General features: G+C 55.2%; 5 protein-coding genes across 5 annotated transcripts; 2 read left to right on the forward strand and 3 right to left on the reverse strand.

The window, feature by feature from the left end:
- Positions 1 to 374: 374 nt before the first annotated feature.
- On the reverse strand, positions 375 to 4,275 carry CLUP02_10616 (SUR7 protein; the record flags this gene model as incomplete). Its single annotated transcript, XM_049289590.1, has 12 exons — positions 375 to 399; positions 454 to 512; positions 580 to 1,332; positions 1,447 to 1,740; positions 1,844 to 1,920; positions 2,064 to 2,245; positions 2,299 to 2,340; positions 2,394 to 2,987; positions 3,049 to 3,394; positions 3,460 to 3,580; positions 3,703 to 4,126; positions 4,253 to 4,275. 12 exons carry the CDS (start codon positions 4,273 to 4,275, stop codon positions 375 to 377), a joined length of 2,940 nt encoding a protein of 979 aa, XP_049146735.1.
- A 2,651-nt stretch (positions 4,276 to 6,926) lies between these two features.
- Positions 6,927 to 8,361, forward strand: CLUP02_10617 (tat pathway signal sequence; the record flags this gene model as incomplete). Its single annotated transcript, XM_049289591.1, has 2 exons — positions 6,927 to 7,554; positions 7,619 to 8,361. The coding sequence occupies 2 exons, from the start codon at positions 6,927 to 6,929 to the stop codon at positions 8,359 to 8,361; spliced, it is 1,371 nt and encodes a 456-aa protein (XP_049146736.1).
- A 181-nt stretch (positions 8,362 to 8,542) lies between these two features.
- CLUP02_10618 (uncharacterized protein) lies at positions 8,543 to 10,433 on the forward strand (the record flags this gene model as incomplete). The annotated part of the gene is made up of 7 exons (XM_049289592.1): positions 8,543 to 8,650; positions 8,921 to 9,226; positions 9,409 to 9,576; positions 9,765 to 9,832; positions 9,997 to 10,171; positions 10,273 to 10,299; positions 10,383 to 10,433. 7 exons carry the CDS (start codon positions 8,543 to 8,545, stop codon positions 10,431 to 10,433), a joined length of 903 nt encoding a protein of 300 aa, XP_049146737.1.
- A 44-nt stretch (positions 10,434 to 10,477) lies between these two features.
- On the reverse strand, positions 10,478 to 13,027 carry CLUP02_10619 (SPRY domain-containing protein; the record flags this gene model as incomplete). The annotated part of the gene is made up of 6 exons (XM_049289593.1): positions 10,478 to 10,629; positions 10,684 to 11,181; positions 11,232 to 11,478; positions 11,720 to 11,850; positions 11,910 to 12,133; positions 12,189 to 13,027. 6 exons carry the CDS (start codon positions 13,025 to 13,027, stop codon positions 10,478 to 10,480), a joined length of 2,091 nt encoding a protein of 696 aa, XP_049146738.1.
- A 2,558-nt stretch (positions 13,028 to 15,585) lies between these two features.
- On the reverse strand, positions 15,586 to 17,287 carry CLUP02_10620 (uncharacterized protein; the record flags this gene model as incomplete). Its single annotated transcript, XM_049289594.1, has 3 exons — positions 15,586 to 15,988; positions 16,048 to 16,684; positions 17,281 to 17,287. The coding sequence occupies 3 exons, from the start codon at positions 17,285 to 17,287 to the stop codon at positions 15,586 to 15,588; spliced, it is 1,047 nt and encodes a 348-aa protein (XP_049146739.1).
- Between the last annotated feature and the right edge of the window lie 983 nt (positions 17,288 to 18,270).

Here is an 18,270-nt window from a genome sequence, read left to right on the forward strand (position 1 = left end):
AGACTCATCTCATCGGGTTCATCTCACTGGGGTTTTTCCTTCATGATAAACACACGCAACCGCACTACTACACATTCACACAACAACTGGCGTATACGGAACAAATGGGGGGGCATCATTGCATTGCGGGAAATTTCGTTTTGATATCACGAATATTTTGGAAAGGACACGACTTTTGGCGTTTTGGGAGGGAAGAAACTTGGGCGTCTATCACGACCCAGTTGAATTGGATTCCGCTCACCATTTTATTATTTACTGTTTTTCCTGTATGAATACCACTGAGGAGGACAAATGGTCTTACCTAGATCTTGCTTTACACATTCTTATCTATAAAGAAATATGGCCAGCCTATCTGGGTCTTTTTTCCAATACTCCTATGGGTTACAGATTGCAGTATCTCTAATGTGACATGGCCCCAATGTTTGACTGCCGTTCGCTCTCATCTTTCTTTACATATTCTCGCCGTAATCCTGAGCTTGAAAGAATGAACCAAACTCTGATGATATTTCCATCTACACACTTCTACTGTCCCAAACATGACTCCCCCCAAGGCCCATCTCACAACTTGGAAGCCAACACAATCCCGCCATCAACAGTAATCGTCGCCCCGGTCACAAACGCGCCCGCCCGCCCGCTCAGGAACAGACACGCGCCCGCGACGTCCTGCGGCGTCCCGATCCTCCGCATCGGGATCTCCCCCTCGATGGTGTCGCGCATCGTCTCGAGCGTGGCCGCCATCATCTTGCTCTCGAACGGCCCGCAGGCCAGGGTGTTGCTCGTGACGCCCCTGGGCCCCAGCTCCCTGGCGAGCGCGCGCGAGAGGTGGTGGAGGCCGGCCTTGCTCGCGCTGTAGGCGTACGAGGAGATCAGGGGCACGCGGAGGCCGTCCACGCTGCCGATGTTGATGATGCGCGAGGGGTCGCCCGCGCCCGCGCCGGAGGAAGCGGCGGCTTCGAGGAGGGGCGCGGCGAGCTGCGTGAGGGTGAAGACGCGCTGGAGGTTCAGGGTGAGGAGTTTGGTCCAGGCGGCGTCCGGGTACGTTTCGAAGGCGTCGCCCCACGCCGCGCCCGAGTTGTTCACGAGGACGTGGAGCCGCCCGCCCGTCTGCTCGGCGAGCTCGTCGACGAGGCGCCTGCAGTCGTCTAGCTTCTGGAGGTCGGCGGGGATGGCGTGGCATTTCCCGGGGCCTTTGGCGGTGAGGGCGGCGGCGGAGGCGGAGCAGGCTTTCGCGTCGCGGGAGGAGATGTAGACTGTTGCGCCGTTTGTGATGTAGCCTTCTGAGATCATGTAGCCTATTCCTTTCGCGCCGCCTGTTACGAGGATGTTTTTGTCCTGGAGAGGGGGGGGGGGGGGGGGGGGTTAGCTTGGTGTTTGAGAATTTGACTTTGGGAATTGTCGAGGATGTGGATGAGGACGAGGACGAGAGAGAGGGAGCCTGATCTTTACCTTGACGTTGAAGAGCGATGCGACATCCATTGCTGCTGATTTCCTACTATTTCGTTGGGGAAGATGGAGTTGTTGCTGTAGCTTGACTTCTGGTACAGGTTCAATTGTCAAGTTGGAAGATAGATCCGATTGAATTTGAAAGAGGACCGAGAGATGTAGATGTAGAACGACGAAAGACAAGGGTGCGGGAGCTATCTTCGGCTGATATGAGAAGGAGAGCAGCTTTCGGGGTGCGGTCGTCTGAGCTTCCCAGTTGCGAAAAATGAGCCGAGGCTCGCGGTCGTTTGGAGGGGTCTAGGCCGAGGGCGCGTCCCCCCGATCCCCCGATAAGGGGTACATTGCTTCTTACCCCGGACTGCGCTGCGGGGAAAGTATACTGCATCTTTTACCACGCGACACCGGCTCCAAGGTACAAAGATGCGACATTGGGAGCTTGAAGTTTTCCTGCATTACCTACATATTGTATACGTGAAGCTGCATGCAGTCTTGATCTGAATTACTCGACGTATCCTGATCCATGGTTCACGAACCTCGCATGTTTGTGCATTTCAGTAACATCGATTACTTGTTTGTTCAAATACCTCAAAGAAAGGCAAAACTATGCTAATCTGGCAGACATGCCTGTTCGTCTCTACTTGACTGTCCGTTTGCCCAAAAGTCTATTGTCATGGTCATCCGATTAAACCGCAACCACCAACGCCATTGCTCAATTTCAAATCCGTTGTTCCGCGCCGGCGACGGAGTGCTGATGCTGCCGGGCTCGAGGTCTCTTACGCAGTGGTCGGTATCGATACCCCATCTGCACGAGAGCCACGAGGAGCGCATGTACTATCCAAGTATAACCACTTGTACGAGGTTGTGCGATGGATGAGACCGCCAACGTCACCGACCTTTCTCCATGCTCGTCAACACGATATCTCACACGTAACATCTACGACGTCGACGACCTCGGGCTGCGCTTTCTCATAAAAGCCGGCAGCCTCGACGGCTTCTCGCCGCTCTCAGTCGTGTTGGTCGTCTTCTCCGGCGTAGTGCTCGCCCCGCCGGCAGCAGCAGCGGCGGCAGCCTCCCTCTCTTTCCTAGGCGAGCAGCAGCAGCCCATGGCCATGTGGAGGATGGCGGCGAGGTCGACGAGGGCGCTGGCGAGCCACATGAAGACGAACATGCGCACGCCGAGGACGGCGTTGATGTTGAGCTCGGACTGCTGGGTGAGGGCGATCTTGGCGCCGACGCTCATGACGGTGCCGATGATGGAGGCGACGGTGACGAGGAGGCCCGCGATGCCGGCGAAGATGGCGACGGGCAGGCTCCACCAGCGCGAGCGCATGACGAGCGGGGTGACGACGATGAGGGCGGCGGCGAGGGAGATGCCGGAGATGAAGAGGCCGAACATGACCTGCTGGCCGATGCGGAGGATGTTGAGGATGGTGCTGACCTCGGAGGGGAGGGCGATGGTGGCGCCGGCGAGGAGCTCGTTGGTGAGGATCTCGATGGGGTTGAACCACCACATGCGCTGGGGGGTTGAGCAGAAGGTGACGCCCCTGGTGATGGCGTGTTAGTAACGTTCGTTCCTGCGATTGAGACACCTGGGGGGGCACTTACTCATCGTTGTAGCCTTCGCAAAAGTTCCAGAGACCGACTTGGTAAAAGTCGTGGAGTCCCAGGCTGCGGGCTACGGAGTTGAGGAGGACGGCGTTGGCCGAGGAGAGCGGGATGATGTCGGAGACATCGAGTTTGAAGAAGTAAATGTCCGTCAGAACGGGCTTGATGGAGGTGTTGCCGATGATGACGAGGATGAGGAAGATGATGGCGATGAAGTAGCAGACGGCCGCGGTGATGGCGCTGTTCCGGCGGACTTTGGCCATCGCGAGGGTCGTTATTCGGAGCTTGAGCGTTGGAGAGGAGGATGACTGCGGTCGTCGTAGGAGGGCGGGCTTGGAACCGGAATCTGGGACCCGGTGATGATGGAGTACAGTATACGGAGAGTCTCTCCTCTCTCCCCAGATATCTCACGTAAATGCGTATGTGAGGGCAAGATGACGCGGTAAGGCCACCGGAGCTCTCTCTCTAACTTTGCCGATGGTCCGGAGAGGGAACGAGAAAAGGGAACTGAATAATACCAGGGGGACTCGTCCTATTCAGCGATCCAGGCGCGACCGTACTCGAGAAAGCCGTCCGTAATCCAAGAGAATTGGGCGTAGGCGTAGGCGTCTCGGGCCAAGGGGCTATGATGCGAAAAAAGGGAATCGGCCCTACGTGTGCAAAAAGGTTGGCGGAGCGGAGAGGAGTCGGGAAGCCAAAGAAGGACCAGAGACGGATAATGACGACGAGCGTCAGGAAGCTAGCTTGACTGATGGAATCCACTCGGCAATTTCGTGTCTGGAAGATGGAAAAGGAACAAAACAAAATGATTCCAGACCAGGCCAGGCCGTCACAATAGATTCGATGGAGTACTCCGTAAACACACCCCTGGACTCTGGAGCCCTGGTGGTTGGTAAATACGGACAAGGCGTCAAAGACTCGAGGCAGAAGCAGGGCCAAGACACCGGAGCCAAACCTGGATGGATAGATGGACAGATGGAGAGACGAGAGAGGATAAACAGAGCGGGACGGGTCTGATTGAGTTGGCATAAACCCAGGCGTATCGCTGTTCTCCGGGGGGTTGCTTTCTGTGTAGAGGCTGAGGATGGTCCAGGTGTTTGCATGGGTCACTGACAGCCGGACAGGGAGAATGACGTCGTAGCAACCAATATCTTTTTTATTTTTTCTCTCTCTACACTATTTTTCCCTCTCTTTCTGCTGCTACTGCTGCTGCTGCGTTTTCTGCATTGGATCATCCCAGCGTTTTTTCTTGCTAGCGGCGCGCCACGGCTAGCGGGTCCGTAGGTATCTAAGTGGGACTCCGCTGCCTCATTCCAGGTTGTGCGGTGGGTCCATCCACCTCATGTTTCCAAGCTGCCGTCCATCTCCATTTCGTCTCACTCACTCACTCACTCACAGTCGCTCATATTCACAAGTTCACGGTCTTATCACACACAAGAACTCAACTCAATGGATAGGACACACAGACTCTCCAGTGACGGCACAGACGAATGGAGTGCAGCAGTCGATAACTGCATACTGCAGCATCATGGCTCACCTCGGGGCTACTCCTCGGGGCGTCAAAAAGGGGGAGAGAGACATCAAGTCCCGTGGCACCGCCGCGAGATCAGGTATCCGTACGTCGGTACCATTCTCCATCCAGAACAGGATCCCAAATGCCTTTCCAGTTTCGGGTTCCGAGGGGCCGTCTAAACGAGCTTCGCGCGGCCCCCATACGGATACCCGCAACCACCACCGTGACCACCCCCATCCCATCTGCCCATACTTGGTACAGCACCGCCTCCAAGCCTCCGTCGACGAGTTCCAGCCAACCGGGCCGTTGTGTCAGTCTCTCCGCGGGCGGGCGATCTGTATCGTTCCGTGGGATCTGTAGCCACTCCTCAGCTGAAGTAGGATCATCACGGTTGACGGCGGTTACTAAGCGCAAAAGGAAGTTCGGCAAGCCACTCGAAATGCAAATGGAACAGCAACAACTCAACAACGACACCAGCCCAACCCACGACCCATCAGCAAGCCAGGTGCGTACCTAGAGCCGGACGGCGGCTGTGTGAAATGAGATTTTAATGGGTGGATTGATGGTTGGTTAGGGCCGCTTTCTCCTTGTTGCACCATCGATCCGACTCCCGGGCCCCCGTACGCATGTCCCCCGTCCCGCCTTGTGTCTCCTGCAGGTTGCATCTCTCTTCTTCCTATTTGCGCAGATAGATATACGTGTATTGTGCTCATGATGCTCATCGCTGAGGCATATCCAAGGAGAATGACCCACGGGGGAGGGGTGTCGAGGCGTTTCTCTTCCAGGGACCAAGTCAGAAATAGTTTGAAAATTCCCCGTCGTAGCATCCAAGGGTCACGATCCCAGCAGGGACCCAGATAGATGTCTTGACCTAAACAAACGAAATGAGGATGGGCGGCAAGTGTTGAGCCTAAAACTCTGTTTTGTTTTTTCTAATACCCTTTTTTTCGATCTTCCTGATCTACCTCTCAGCCTCAACGACAATGGTCATCGATAACCATTGTCCATGTTTTTCCAGCTTGCCGGATCTTTGTTTTGCAAACATGACGAACAATTCGGATTTCTCGGATTCCAAGGAGACAAAGGCGCGTCCAGCAGGGCCATCCTGCACGCGCGTCCGTCCCCGCCACGCCGGCACAGGAGCCGGTGATCGCCAGGGATATCCGTATAGGGCCCCCGGTCCATGGTTTTCTGCGCTGTCCTTTGCCGCAAGCCACAGCCGCAGATATGCAGTGGTACCGTAAGGTAGTCGGTCTGGTATGGATGGGTAGATGGAACGGCGCGTCCATGACTTGACCTGCTGGCCATCTGTTGTATCGGGATTGGTGGTGGGTTACTTCCAGTCAATGTCTCTCAGTCTCTTGACAGCCTCTCTCAAGATGCCAAATACAGTCACCTGCTGCCTGCTTGCAGTATACGGACGCACAAAACAAATGTGACAGATAGGTTCCAATGACATGACTGCGTGACCCTGTCGAGCTGGAGCTGCCGATGAGATGACCAGCAGGGACCCGGCACATCCCCAGCGATCCTCGCAGCAGCTTCCGGTGGTTGGTGGGTCCGTCTTGATGGGGCTCTGTGCTCCTGGTATCCACTACCAACCTGGCTAGGTGAGGTAGCTACTTGGGGCCCGGTACCCCCTGCCAGTTTGGCGGTAGCGCCGTACGGGGCCTGGGCCACCACCCCTCCAAGCCTCCAAGGCGTGCCGCAGGCCGCAGAGGCTGCAGAAAGAATGTCTGGGCCACCCCGGGAAAAACGAGGAAGGAAGTACACAAATATTATGTCATAGCTGGACGTATGCGAAGTCTCGACAATTGGCACCAAGGTCCAGGGAAAATAGTCGTTCCTCTAGACTCCAGAGTCTAGGCTTCTCGTTGCTGGCTGGCGCAACATTGGCAAACGGCCGCACCTTTCCTCTCTCATATGTGAAATTCTCGAACATTTCTTTCCGCCTCTGCCGTTGCGTGACGAAGAGAAAAACGCCTCGAAAAAGAGTATACTAGGCACCCTAGCGTGCTTCTGCTTTTCGGCGGTATTTTTTGCTTGGGGATCGTCATCGAAACTCTCCTCGTCCGATAACCGTTTTTGGCTTCTGTCTCCCGTCTCCCGTCCCTCGCCCAACTCAAATTTCTTTCCCCCGAGGGGCGCACCGTGGTCACTGCGTCTTGCAGCCATCCCAGACTCTCTCAAAGTCTACTCCCAGACCTCGAATAACATACAACCATATCGAGCCCGGGAAACCACCCCTACCTTACCTTACCTGACCATTCCCTCGAGAAGCAACAACAACTCCACGACTTCCCTTCCCTTTCCTCGCGGCCACTCCACCAACAAAGTCCTCGCCAGAGAGGCTGCCTCGCCCAGCATGACAGGACCACTCTTTGCCCTCTCCCTCGGGCTCTTATCCCTCTTCACAGCCCAAGCCGCAGCGCAGGACCAAGTCAGCACGAGCACATTCACCCTCTCCAACACCGACGACGTGACTTTCCTCTCGGGAACCAAGACCGTCGCAGTCACCCAGCCCAGGACCCCAACGGGTCCCTACGCAACCTACACCTCGAGAATCACCCTCACGAATGGCGACCTGTCCACCATGACCGGGACCATGACGGTCACCGGCAACGTCACCCAAACCACCACAAATTCCGTGGGCCAATCCGTCGTCATCATCTCGGGCCAGACCTCCGTCGTCACCTCCACCATCACCGGCACCGATGCCAATGCCACCCAGACCGAGACCGCACCCGCCGGCCCGACAAACACACAGCCCTGCAACAACTACGTCGAGTTCTGCGACCGCAAGTACAGCAACGTCACCGAGGTCGGGTGTCACAACTCCCCCTTTGTGCGCCCCGGGAACTCGGCCTCCAACCAGGCTCTCGATGTCACCACTCAGCTCAACGACGGTATCCGCTTCCTCCAGGCTCAGATCCAGTGGCCCACGAACGGCACGGTACCGCACTTTTGTCATTCTTCCTGCGATATCCTCGATGGTGAGTTTTCTCTCAAGACAAAAGCTTCATCTTCAAAGAGCCAGTAGCTAACCTTGTTCCGCAGTCGGCCCCATCACCGAATGGCTCACTACCGTCCGCGAATGGGTCGCCTCTCACCCGTACGACGTCGTCACCATCCTCCTCGGCAACGGCAACTACTCCACCCCGGACCTGTACGCCCCCTTCATCGAATCAACCGGAATCCTCCAATACGCCTACCAGCCTCCCTACCTCCCCATGAGACTCGAAGACTGGCCCACCCTATCCCAGATGATCTTGGGGGGCAAGCGCGTCGTCATGTTCATGGACTACATGGCCGACCAGCAGAAATTCCCCTGGCTCCTCGACGAGTTCTCCCAAATGTGGGAGAGCCCCTTTGACCCCATGGACCGCACCTTCCCCTGCACCGTCCAGCGCCCACCCGACCTCTCGCAGGAAGCCGCCCGCGACCGCCTCTACCTCATGAACCACAACCTAAACGCAGAGTACAACATCTTCGGCGCCTCCATCCTCGTCCCCGCCGTGTCGTTGTTGAATTCGACAAACAACGCCACCGGCAACGGGTCCCTCGGCGGCGCGGCCCAGAACTGCACCCGCGACTGGGGGTTTCCGCCAAAGGTGCTCAATGTGGACTACTACAACTACGGCGACCCCGAGGGCTCCGTCTTCCAGGTCCAGGCCAAGATGAACAACGTCACGTACACGCGCGAGTGCTGCGGCAAGGTTACCGGCGCGTCGCCCGGCCGGCCGACTGCCTCGGCATTGGTGCTGGGTTTGGCTTTCGCCTGCGCCCTGTTGCTGGTCTAAATGGCTGACGTAAATTTTTAATGTCTTTTGATAAATTTCCGGTTTCACGCGATGGAAAGCATGTCTGGCGTTTTGGGGGGCTTGTTTAATGCATAGACGGGTTACATGGAGAGGGTATTTCACCCTGGTAAATTGTATGGTCATTTTTGGAGGCATGACTACTTTACAATAGGATGCTGTCATGCGAGGCTTGTCACTGCATATAAAATACAACTACTATATTGACTATGCTGATATTCCAGATTCTCCGTATGCTATTCAAGTTGACATTAGCTGCTGCCAGGGGATGGTGGCCATGACTGAATGACTCCTCTTTGGGAGAATACGATTGTGAACCTGACCAACTCATAACTACACAACTGCATGGCGACCCACAGAAGAAGTCTTATCAACATTCGACTCCGAGATGATCATGACGAGATACAGATACCTGCCTCCCGACAGCATCAATGAACTTGGAAGATTGGCTATTTGAAACCCAAATTCTCCCTTTTTTTCCCCCTCCATTACAGCAAAAAATATCTTTGGGCATTCGTTGAGCCCTCATTTCACATCACAGCCCAAAACCTATTTCCCAGGCGTGCAACGAGGTTTGAGGAAGAATCCAAGACCACCGTTGCCGGTCTGCTCTCCGTGCCCTCTCCCTGCTCGTCACGTAGACGTGACTTTCAACAGGGAAGAAAACCCGGATGCCGATTTTGATCAAAGCGACTTGTTATTGGATCTCCAGATCGCCCGCTGGATAGGGGGACAAAAGCCGACAGTCACGTTACCGGCGCAAAAAGTATACGTGGGATCTATTGTCTCTTTTTCCCCTATAAACACTCTCTACTCTGGATATATGCTGAACGAAGGGACGGAGAAGGTAAGCTGTACCAGGAGATGAGAACACAGAGCAGACAGTTGAGAATAACTATATTTCCTAGACCGCAAGATGGTAGATCTAAACATCTAAATCGCCGATAGATTATAGAAAAGGGGAGAGGGGGGGGGAAGAGACAAATAAAGTCCTCTCATCTTTAAAACGGTGCAGTGCCATCGCCAAAGACGGAAGCTGAGGCTTACCTCCCCCGAACACACGACGACAAGGGGAGAGAATACGCAGACGAATATACGCCCTTCCCTCGCCTCGCCCTGCCTCATATCCAAATCTCCCCCCCTCCCACCTCAACCAAGCCCAATCGATCCCCCGTGGTCGAGCGGTATAACGCCCTGGTCCGTTAGTACAGAACTTGGTATGAAATCTCGCGAAGCTCTACAATTCCGGATTTCGTAAGGTGGCCCCGGTTCGATTTCCGGACTGGGCACCTGAGCTTTTGCCCTTTTTCTACCTTTTTTCTTGTTTGTACACATGTATATATTTTATACATACCCTTTTCACACCTTGTTTTTTCAACCTCCAGGCGGGAAGGAAGGTACGCCCGCCCGCCTATATGATAACCCTCGGCAACCACCTCAGTCTTTCGATAAGGTACGTACATGCCCCGGCTCCCCTTGTTTTGCGAGATCCCCCCCCCCCCCCCCCCCGGTCGACGTGAAATGCTTATACAAAATACACTATCGAGAGGGTGCTCTCATACAATGATAGTAGCCGGGCTAACAAACATCTTCCTCACTGGGACAAAATGGTTCAAGGTTCCCCGTATCACACATATCTCGCACATACGTAATTATCATCATCCTACCGACAACATCCAAGGAGCCGCCGAGGCTTCTGCAGGAACATCAACACGGAACAGTCATTGAGGATGTATTTATTTGTGCAGCAGCGTCGTTTCCGCCCGAAAGGGGAACCGACCGACCGGCCTATGTAAGACTCAAACCCTTTCCTCTGCCGCATCAGCCAATGCAAGAATCCATCCCCCGCAAAATAAACCAGGACAAGTATAGTCTCTCCATTCCCACTCCAAGACGAAGCCTGACGCCAATGATATGATCGTAAGAAACAGAACCAAGAAAACCGCGCACAAGAGTGGAAGGGGGAGGCGCGTCTTCTAATAATTCACACATGGACAGCGAAGGAGGGAGGTGGTGGAGTACCATCTGTAGATTTGCCCCTGAAACAAGTCTAAGCAGCAAAGTAGCGTTGAGGCTGGCTTGTGATTACCGCCACCCTCTAAAAAGGCTGGGACTTTGGGATATCTTCGATGACGTCCTGTAAGGAAACAAAGGCGCCTGGTCCGCCATTTTCCCGCAGATCATCAAGCAGCACGCTTGTCTGGGCGTAGACCTTTTCGAGCGCAGCGCGAGAAGATTTGCCCAATGATACTGTATGACGTTAATAACTAATCAGCATACAACCGGTGCCACGGAAAAACTCACATAATATCGCAGAGTTGAGCTCCTCTGCCACCGCAAGTCGACCTTTCCTATCCAGCAGGTGTGCAACGTCCTTCTCCTTGAGCGGGTTGGCGTAGGCAAGGAGCGCGTAGATGTCCGCCAGGTGCTTCGTCACCTCTCGCCTAGGGTCGTTCTTGAACTCGGCGTGAAGCTCCTGACCGTAGAGCAGAGTTGCTATCTCGAGCTCGTTGATGTCGACAGTCGGTTCGTTGGAGTCCTCAGTGTCCATCTGATCCCAAGCGCCGTTCTCGTTGCCATTAGCATCGAGATCCATCGCGCCCAGATCACCGCCATGGCCGTTGCTCTTCTTGGACTCTGACGCAGCCCTCATCTCAGCCGCCGTTCGGACCATCTCGATGAACTTGCGACAGCGCAACCGGAAGTAAACCTGCTCGTTATCCTTGAGAACTTGGGGATAAAAGGCGTTGGTGTGCTTCAGCGCCCTATCGATGTCGCCTTCCAGCACAGCTCTCCTAATTCCTGTGTGTTGTCAGCATATAGACGACTTCCTCGCCAGAAACTTGACGTACTTTGCCGCTTGTTGGCATGCTCGTCGTCCTTAACATTGATTCCCTCAATGGGAGCATTCGGGTCGAGACTGAGTGCCTTCTTTTCCGCGTTAATTTCCTCCGCGAATGCCCTCGCAGTTTCCACATAACCGTCATGCTGCAAGAACTGAAGGACGAGCGCCTGTATCAGTTCTGTCTCGTTCATCGCTGGCGCTAAGCTTGCTGTACTTGTTTCCGAGATTTCCCTCCGGATACGTTCTTTTTCTTTCTGTGGTCCCAGAATCGTTAGTGATGTTTCCCTCAAGGCTAACGAGGATCCCGTGTATTGACATCGGAATCAGACACTGATGCTGTATATCCACAGTAAAGCACGGCTGACAAGTGCCAATAGCGCGTGTTACTGAAACTCGAGACAGAGAATAATCGGAGGCAGAACAGCATGGCAGTAATAAGACAACCAGAATGTAGAAACATGCGGGAGTAGAGGTGAGGGAAAGGACAAAACTGACCGTCATCATGCCCTCAATGTCGAAAACAAAGGGCGTTTGACCAAAGTTGACACGAATGTGCTCTCCTGACTTCTTGAGACCAACTGTTGGATAGAGGCTACTGCCCTTTCCAATTTCGCGGAAAGCGGTACCTAGAAAAATGAGTTTGTCATCAATAGGAGTGAGGGACTGGGCTGCAATCCAGACATACCCAACATGTGGCCGTTCTTTGTGAAGAAGGCACAGCCAGTGCGGAAGTTGACACCACAGCCGATCACATCAGGTGCAGTAAATGGAGGCCCATAGTTCTTGCCGCCATTCTGCCCAGCGTAACAGTGTCCATCGTCGCTGTGGTAGCCCCACGAGTCTGGCTCCCAGCCCGGGGGTCTTGAGAGGGCCACAGTCTTGGCCGAGAACCCGATGCCAATCGTCATGCTAACCAATCGTCAGAATACTCGTCACAGACCCCACACCAGAGGTCATAACCTACTCATCTCTTTTGCCTGACAAAACCTGGACTTCGAAATAATAGATACCGCACTGCGGAGGCATCGGGTTGTCCGCACGTATACTGAACGCCTCATGATCCCGCTCCGTCTGGCCCCGGGGCCCAATGTAGCGAACTTCGAGCCCATCTGAAAGAATATCGAGAGCACCGTACTTGTCGTCCCTGTTCCACCTCGTAGGTAGTGGGGTAAACGCCTCATCGTCCTCGAATGCTGCAGTCTTCTCGATGACGTCGTAATTCACTCCTCGGTGCGAAGCCGGCTTACTGTGAAGACTGACGCTGCTCGCGCTCGTCGTCAAGTTTCCACCGGGCTGTGCCTGGGCCGTCTGGGACTCCTTCTGCGCCTGTACCTTTGCAAAGTGCGCCTCCTCTAGCCGCTGTACGTATGTCGATCCAGTCAAATACGATGGCACGAAGAAACCGCCGTGTCCGCTTGCGCCGCCTGGCCCTCCGTTCTCGCCCGAAGGGTTCGCCATAAACATATCAAAGACCCTCGAAAAGGACGGCAGATTGTTGGCGCCCCGCGACAAGCGCGCAGACGTGCCATTCAGACTGGCGCCGTTCCTGTCTGCGTCCATATCGCCGCCCCTGCTCGAATCGTGGTAGGCCGAGGCCGGTTCGAAGGTGATGTCGTCGGAGTTGTTGAGGATCTGAGAGATGACCGAAGTTCGGCCGGGGTGGGAGAGGTAGGGCGGGTTATAGTTTGGTGGTGCTCCGGAAGCGACTGAAGCGTAGGAGAAGCGGCGCGGCAGAAGACCAGAGCTTCCCGTAGGTGTGTTTGATTCCGTGTAATGTGCAGAACCATGGAACGGGTTCGTCATGGTGAGGGGTCGAGGTTCGTGGAGGGGTCGACCAGCTCGCGCACCCGTGACGTCTCGTACGCAAAGAAGAGCTTCGCAATGCCCCCGAGAAGCCGCAGTCCGAGCTTCTTAGGATGAGGTGACCAGTGGCAGGCGTGTCTCTGTCTGAGTATCGAGTGATTGGGGTCTCGAATGGGTCTAGAAGGGTGGTCGGTCTGAGTGACGGGACTCGAGTCGGGGGTCCAAGGAGCAATCGAGTTCGGAATTGCGTGCTAAGACGGAGGTTCAGATCGGTCGAGAGGCACTACTATGATGTGGGTGTGGAGATGGTTTGCCGGGTAACGGTGAAGTGCCTTAGTCAAGGTTCATTCCGGTGTAGCAAAGGAAGTGAAAAACAGCCGCACGAGACGAGTCGTTCGGAGGAGGAGGGGCTAAAATGCTCCGCTGGACAGCTCGATTATCATGATAACGCAGTGATGAGAGATCGGAAGATGGGGGTTGAGTGAGGTCAGGTCGGGGTGCTATCGCTGTGTGGAGTACGTGAGCGGCACACAGGTGACAGCGTGAGGTGAGGTACCGGCAAGGAGCGGGATTGCTGGCGAGGTACCTTACGTGAGTCGGGGAAGAACAGGGCCAGGCAAGGTTGTTGTTGTTGGTGGTGGACGGAACGTGTGGAGTGTGCAGGTGCGGTACGATGCGGTGCAGTGACGGAGGTGAGGTCCAGCGCGCGGACAAATGATAGGCGCCCCCGGGTTCAGACTGGAGAGTGGCCTGGTGTGCTGGAGGGTTTGGTATGGCTGAGGTGAGGTGCAGTGCAGTGCAGTGCAGGTCTGGGCTGGGCTGGGCTGAGCTGCTTAGTTGGGTTGGCTTGGCCATGTTCCGCCCGAGCGTGTCCCACCCGTCGTCCCGGTGCAAAAGCCCACGCCGCTACTACCTATGAAGGCATAGACAATCACGAGAGCAGGTCACTGTGAGAGGCTAACCCGCCAGTTGAGGCGCCAAACGGGGTAGCCAGTCGCAGCTTGGAGCAGAGCAGCCGCAGGATCCCCCCCTACTGCAGGCGAGACTTGTCAGGGATCATTGGCACGGTGCTATCGGAGACTAGCCTGGCCAGTTACTGTGTAGGCCGTATGTAGACTCCAGACTCGAGATATCCGTAGAATGCAAGACTCAAGAGTGTGCCCGTGGACTGTCGAGAGCAACCTAAGAGTGTGTTGCGCTTGTCTTGGAAGCGAAACACGCGGCTCCCCAGAAGGAAGCATCTCCGGATTGTGGTTCGCATTATGACGGGGCTGTTTCTGCAGGAACTGGGTCTCTGTTACAGTACCTAGGTGAATAGGTAGGCGGAAACGACCTGGCCATCATATTTGATACATTGATGAACAAAGAAGTCCTTGGGTACGGTCGCCGAGGCGGCGTTCGTTGCAAGCCTTCAAAGAATGGGAATGCAAGTAGAAACGTTGTCGTCATGCAGTCAAGGAAACACTGTGCTCCGCTGCCGGGGAACAGCGGCCAACGTGCCAGCCACAGCCTGCCAGGTGCCCAGGTGCCTGCCTTTCCATCCAGGTTGTCTGGACTCCGGCGCGAGTGCTCCAGCTCTCCACCTTACCTAAGCCAGATCCTCCACGCCCGATCCGACGCTTACATAATGTCACGTGGCCGGCACCAACCACCAACGTCCCTTTTCCTGGCCTCCTCCATCACAAAGAGGCAAACGAATCTTGATGGGGGAATCATGAAGGGAGGGACCAGTGCTTTTTTTTTTCCCGCGCACTTTCTCCCGATGGTGGGTTCCCACATGTCTCGCTGAATCGCATCAGCAACCTAACGCCCATCCATCCGTGCCTACCTTCCCTCACCGACAGTCACACCCAGTATCTCCATCTCCATCATCACGGTTCTACGATGCACTTGGTCCAAAAGAGTAAAGAGTAGGTAAGACGCTGACCGCTGCGTCATGACCAAGGATTGCACCAATTATCATGGGCAGTGCATACATACTCTACCTCTTCGGTTTCCAGCCTCCACGGTGTCTTCATCTTTCCCAACCAAAGCTCCTCAGCTGAGAGAGCACTTTGCATCCATGCCTCATCTCCGGTCCAAGTGGGACTTTTCACATCCGAGGGTCTCGGCAGTGGGCACAACCTTACCAACTAATCCAGCCGGCTCCCTTTTACCGAGTCGAGCCACCTTCAATCACCGTGCATTGTGCACTCAAACTGAGTCGAACGCTTATGAACTGGTTGGAATGGCATCAATTCTATAGCCGATAGTCGTACCATGCATGCGCCAACTTGATAGTATACACTCTGTGCCTGCCCAGGCAAACGCCGTAATCCCCATGGCAGCTACCGCGCTGAACCATGATATTGTGTTTCCGTAACGCCGGCGAGCTAATGCTCCGTGATGACTCCCATCCAGAAACTGCATCGACCATTCAATCCTTGGTCAGATGTTGCAATCATTTTCCCTCTTGATCCTTAAAACTCCCAAGCTGTTTGGAACATGTGTCGAGGGCCCTCCTCGACGTTCCAACGAGCCCAAACACACAAGAAATATCGCAAGCAAGGACGCAGCTACTACGCGGCAGAGATGGCCATTGGGGCCGGAGAGCTAGCAGGAACGCTGCCGGGCGCGCTCCGCATCTCGACGTCGGCGCCGCTGTTGACGGCACTATTGGCGTCGCTTTTAATCTGATCATTCTCCTTGTTCTCCTTGGTGCTGCTGTCGGCTGAGGCGGCGGCAGAGTCCTCGGTGGTGGGCTCGGGCACGAACTTGGGCGGCGCGGTCCATCGAGGAACCTCCCAGACGATACCTGTGAAGCTCTTGAGGACGAAACCGCCCCTCGCCCATTTGCGGCAGGGTTTGCCGCTTCGGTCGAGAGCTCGAAGGCCGGCGTTGATGGCACCTTGGTTGGCCTTGGGACCCAGCTTATGTCCAGCAGCGCCACCACGGGCATTCGGGTCGATGGTTCCATCCTCACTACATGATTTCATTAGCAAGGAGTCAACGTAGGCAGCAGGCAAAATGGGTATACACACAGTCTCGCCTTCTTCTTGGGGCCAGGCTTGCCGCGGACCTTGGGCTGTCCATCAGGGCCGAGGCCATTGGCAGCACCAGCACCACGCTTGGTACCCTTCTTCTTGACTCCCTCAGTAGGAGGACCCATGGATGTAGGTGCTGGAGTTCCATCGCCAGCGGGCGTGCCGGGATTTGAGTCGGACGCCGTCTCGCCATTTGCGATGGCAGGAGCTGCCAAGGTGGCCGATGTGGCGGGAGAATCTTGCGCTTCTTGAGTCTCCTTGTTTCCATTCGTCTCCTCAACATCCATCTTGACGGGCGAGTCTTCCTTTACATAATCGGGATCAAGGGTCCGCTTCAATTTATCGGCGTCGACAGTCAGGGTGATAACGAGGCCGCCCTTGCCTCCATTGGACTTGCGTCGACTGACGGATGCGGTAGGTGCCATTTCGAGATGGATTTGGGCGTGTTGTGTGATGATGTATTGGGTGGTGAGGGCGAGGTTTGGTCCAGGGCGGAAAGGATGGATGAAGAGTTGGAAGATTGGCGGCGCGGCGTCAGGAAGCTTAGTAGGTAGTAATGGCTTTGTCGGAGATAGCTGCTTTGATGGATGGGGTGGCGGACGGGCCGGGGATCCAATGGGCCACGAGTTGTGATCTGGTGGGTAAAGGACTGGGCAAGGTTTTGGGCGGTGGTGCGTGTTGGGTTGGTTTTGGTGGTGAGCTGGAGCGGTGCGGGTTCAGGTTCTCCTGGGTGCGGTGCGGTGCGATCTGTCTCTCTCGTGGGTGGCAGATTATTTCGCGTCGGCGACTCGCACAGTCGACGGCGATGCGAGGCAAGGCGGTGATGGCGATGGGGGTTTGGCGATGGATGGAACGGGAGGGTGGAAGGGTTGATGAGAAGGGGGACAGAGAGAATTTTTATTTTATGGGGGAATCCATCTGGTAAGTTTGGCGTCTCATTTTCGAGAGAGCGCCAGAGCAGGCGGCGTGACAATAAACGGTTCTCATGCTGCCTGGGTTGGGTGCGCGGTGGTGCTGGGTGCGTGGTGCGTGGTGCTGGGCTCCCGTTTCTCTCTCACCCGCGCTCAAGAATTGACCTCCAGCTTTCGCTTCCTCTCGCGCACCTGCCACCAGCGCCGCAGTTGTGGGTAAGCGAAAGGAAGACCCGACCAGTAATCTGGGGGGGCCGTGACCGGAAAGGGATGCACGGGTGGATTTTTCTCCCCCTTCCAGAAGTACAAAGGTACATACCATACATCGGGGCACGCAGGATGTATACATCCATCCATCCAAGATCTCACCCAAGGTGAGGTCCCTCAGAATCCAAGGGAAGCCGCAAAGTAAAGTTTCGTTCGTCCTCGCCATCCAAGCATCTTGGGCCGTTGTGACCTAATCATGGTTCATGGTCCAAGTACCTAGTTACCATTTTACGTGTAGCTGTCTGGGACTGTGGGCATCCTACCTACGTTAAGGTACCTTGAGGAGTACGGAATACCTATCCAAGCACAAACTTGAAGTGAACACTCATGGAAGGGTAACAAGGCAAGATACGTACCCCGGCACCCTCCGTCCGTCGGCCGGGGGCCATCCACGCACCGCGCTCCCTCACGTCAATCAATCCCGACACCAGGGCCACCAAAAACGTGGACTTTCCGTGCTTGCTCTGGCTTACCTAGTAGGTGGTTTGACGATGCGTGTGGAAGGCATGCCGGGCTATCTGTCTTGCTGCATTTTGCACCAATTTCTTTGATTGTGCCCTTCCAAGTGCCCCTTTCCCCCATTTCGCCATCTGACCTCCCGTCACCTCAGGCTTCAGAAGGACGTTCGGGATGAGAATGGAAGCTCACCTCAGTAATATCCACTCCAGACACACACATGGCACACGCACACACCCACCACACCTTCCTTCCTTCCCCCTCTTCCCCCCTTATTGCCTTCATCTCTTCTCGTCACGACCGTCCGTAATGATTCCCGTCCTTTCCCCGGCCCAGTCCTTGACTTTTCCTCACGTTCTGCGCATCTCCGTGCCTCAGGCGGACGTCCATCATCTATCCACATCCTCCCAACCATTCATCCCGACTCCTTCAATTGCCAGGCCAAAGGCGAAACACTTGACTTTCACACCTCGCGACAAGGTCCAGCAGTCTATTACCCATTTAGGCAACGCTTGACTCGAAGATTGACGATAGAACGCTACCTTTGCATCTCTCCACACAATACGTTCCCAGTAATTCACCAGCT

This window comes from Colletotrichum lupini, chromosome 5 (assembly GCF_023278565.1).
Source record: "Colletotrichum lupini chromosome 5, complete sequence".
NCBI classification, from domain to species: Eukaryota; Fungi; Ascomycota; class Sordariomycetes; order Glomerellales; family Glomerellaceae; genus Colletotrichum; species Colletotrichum lupini.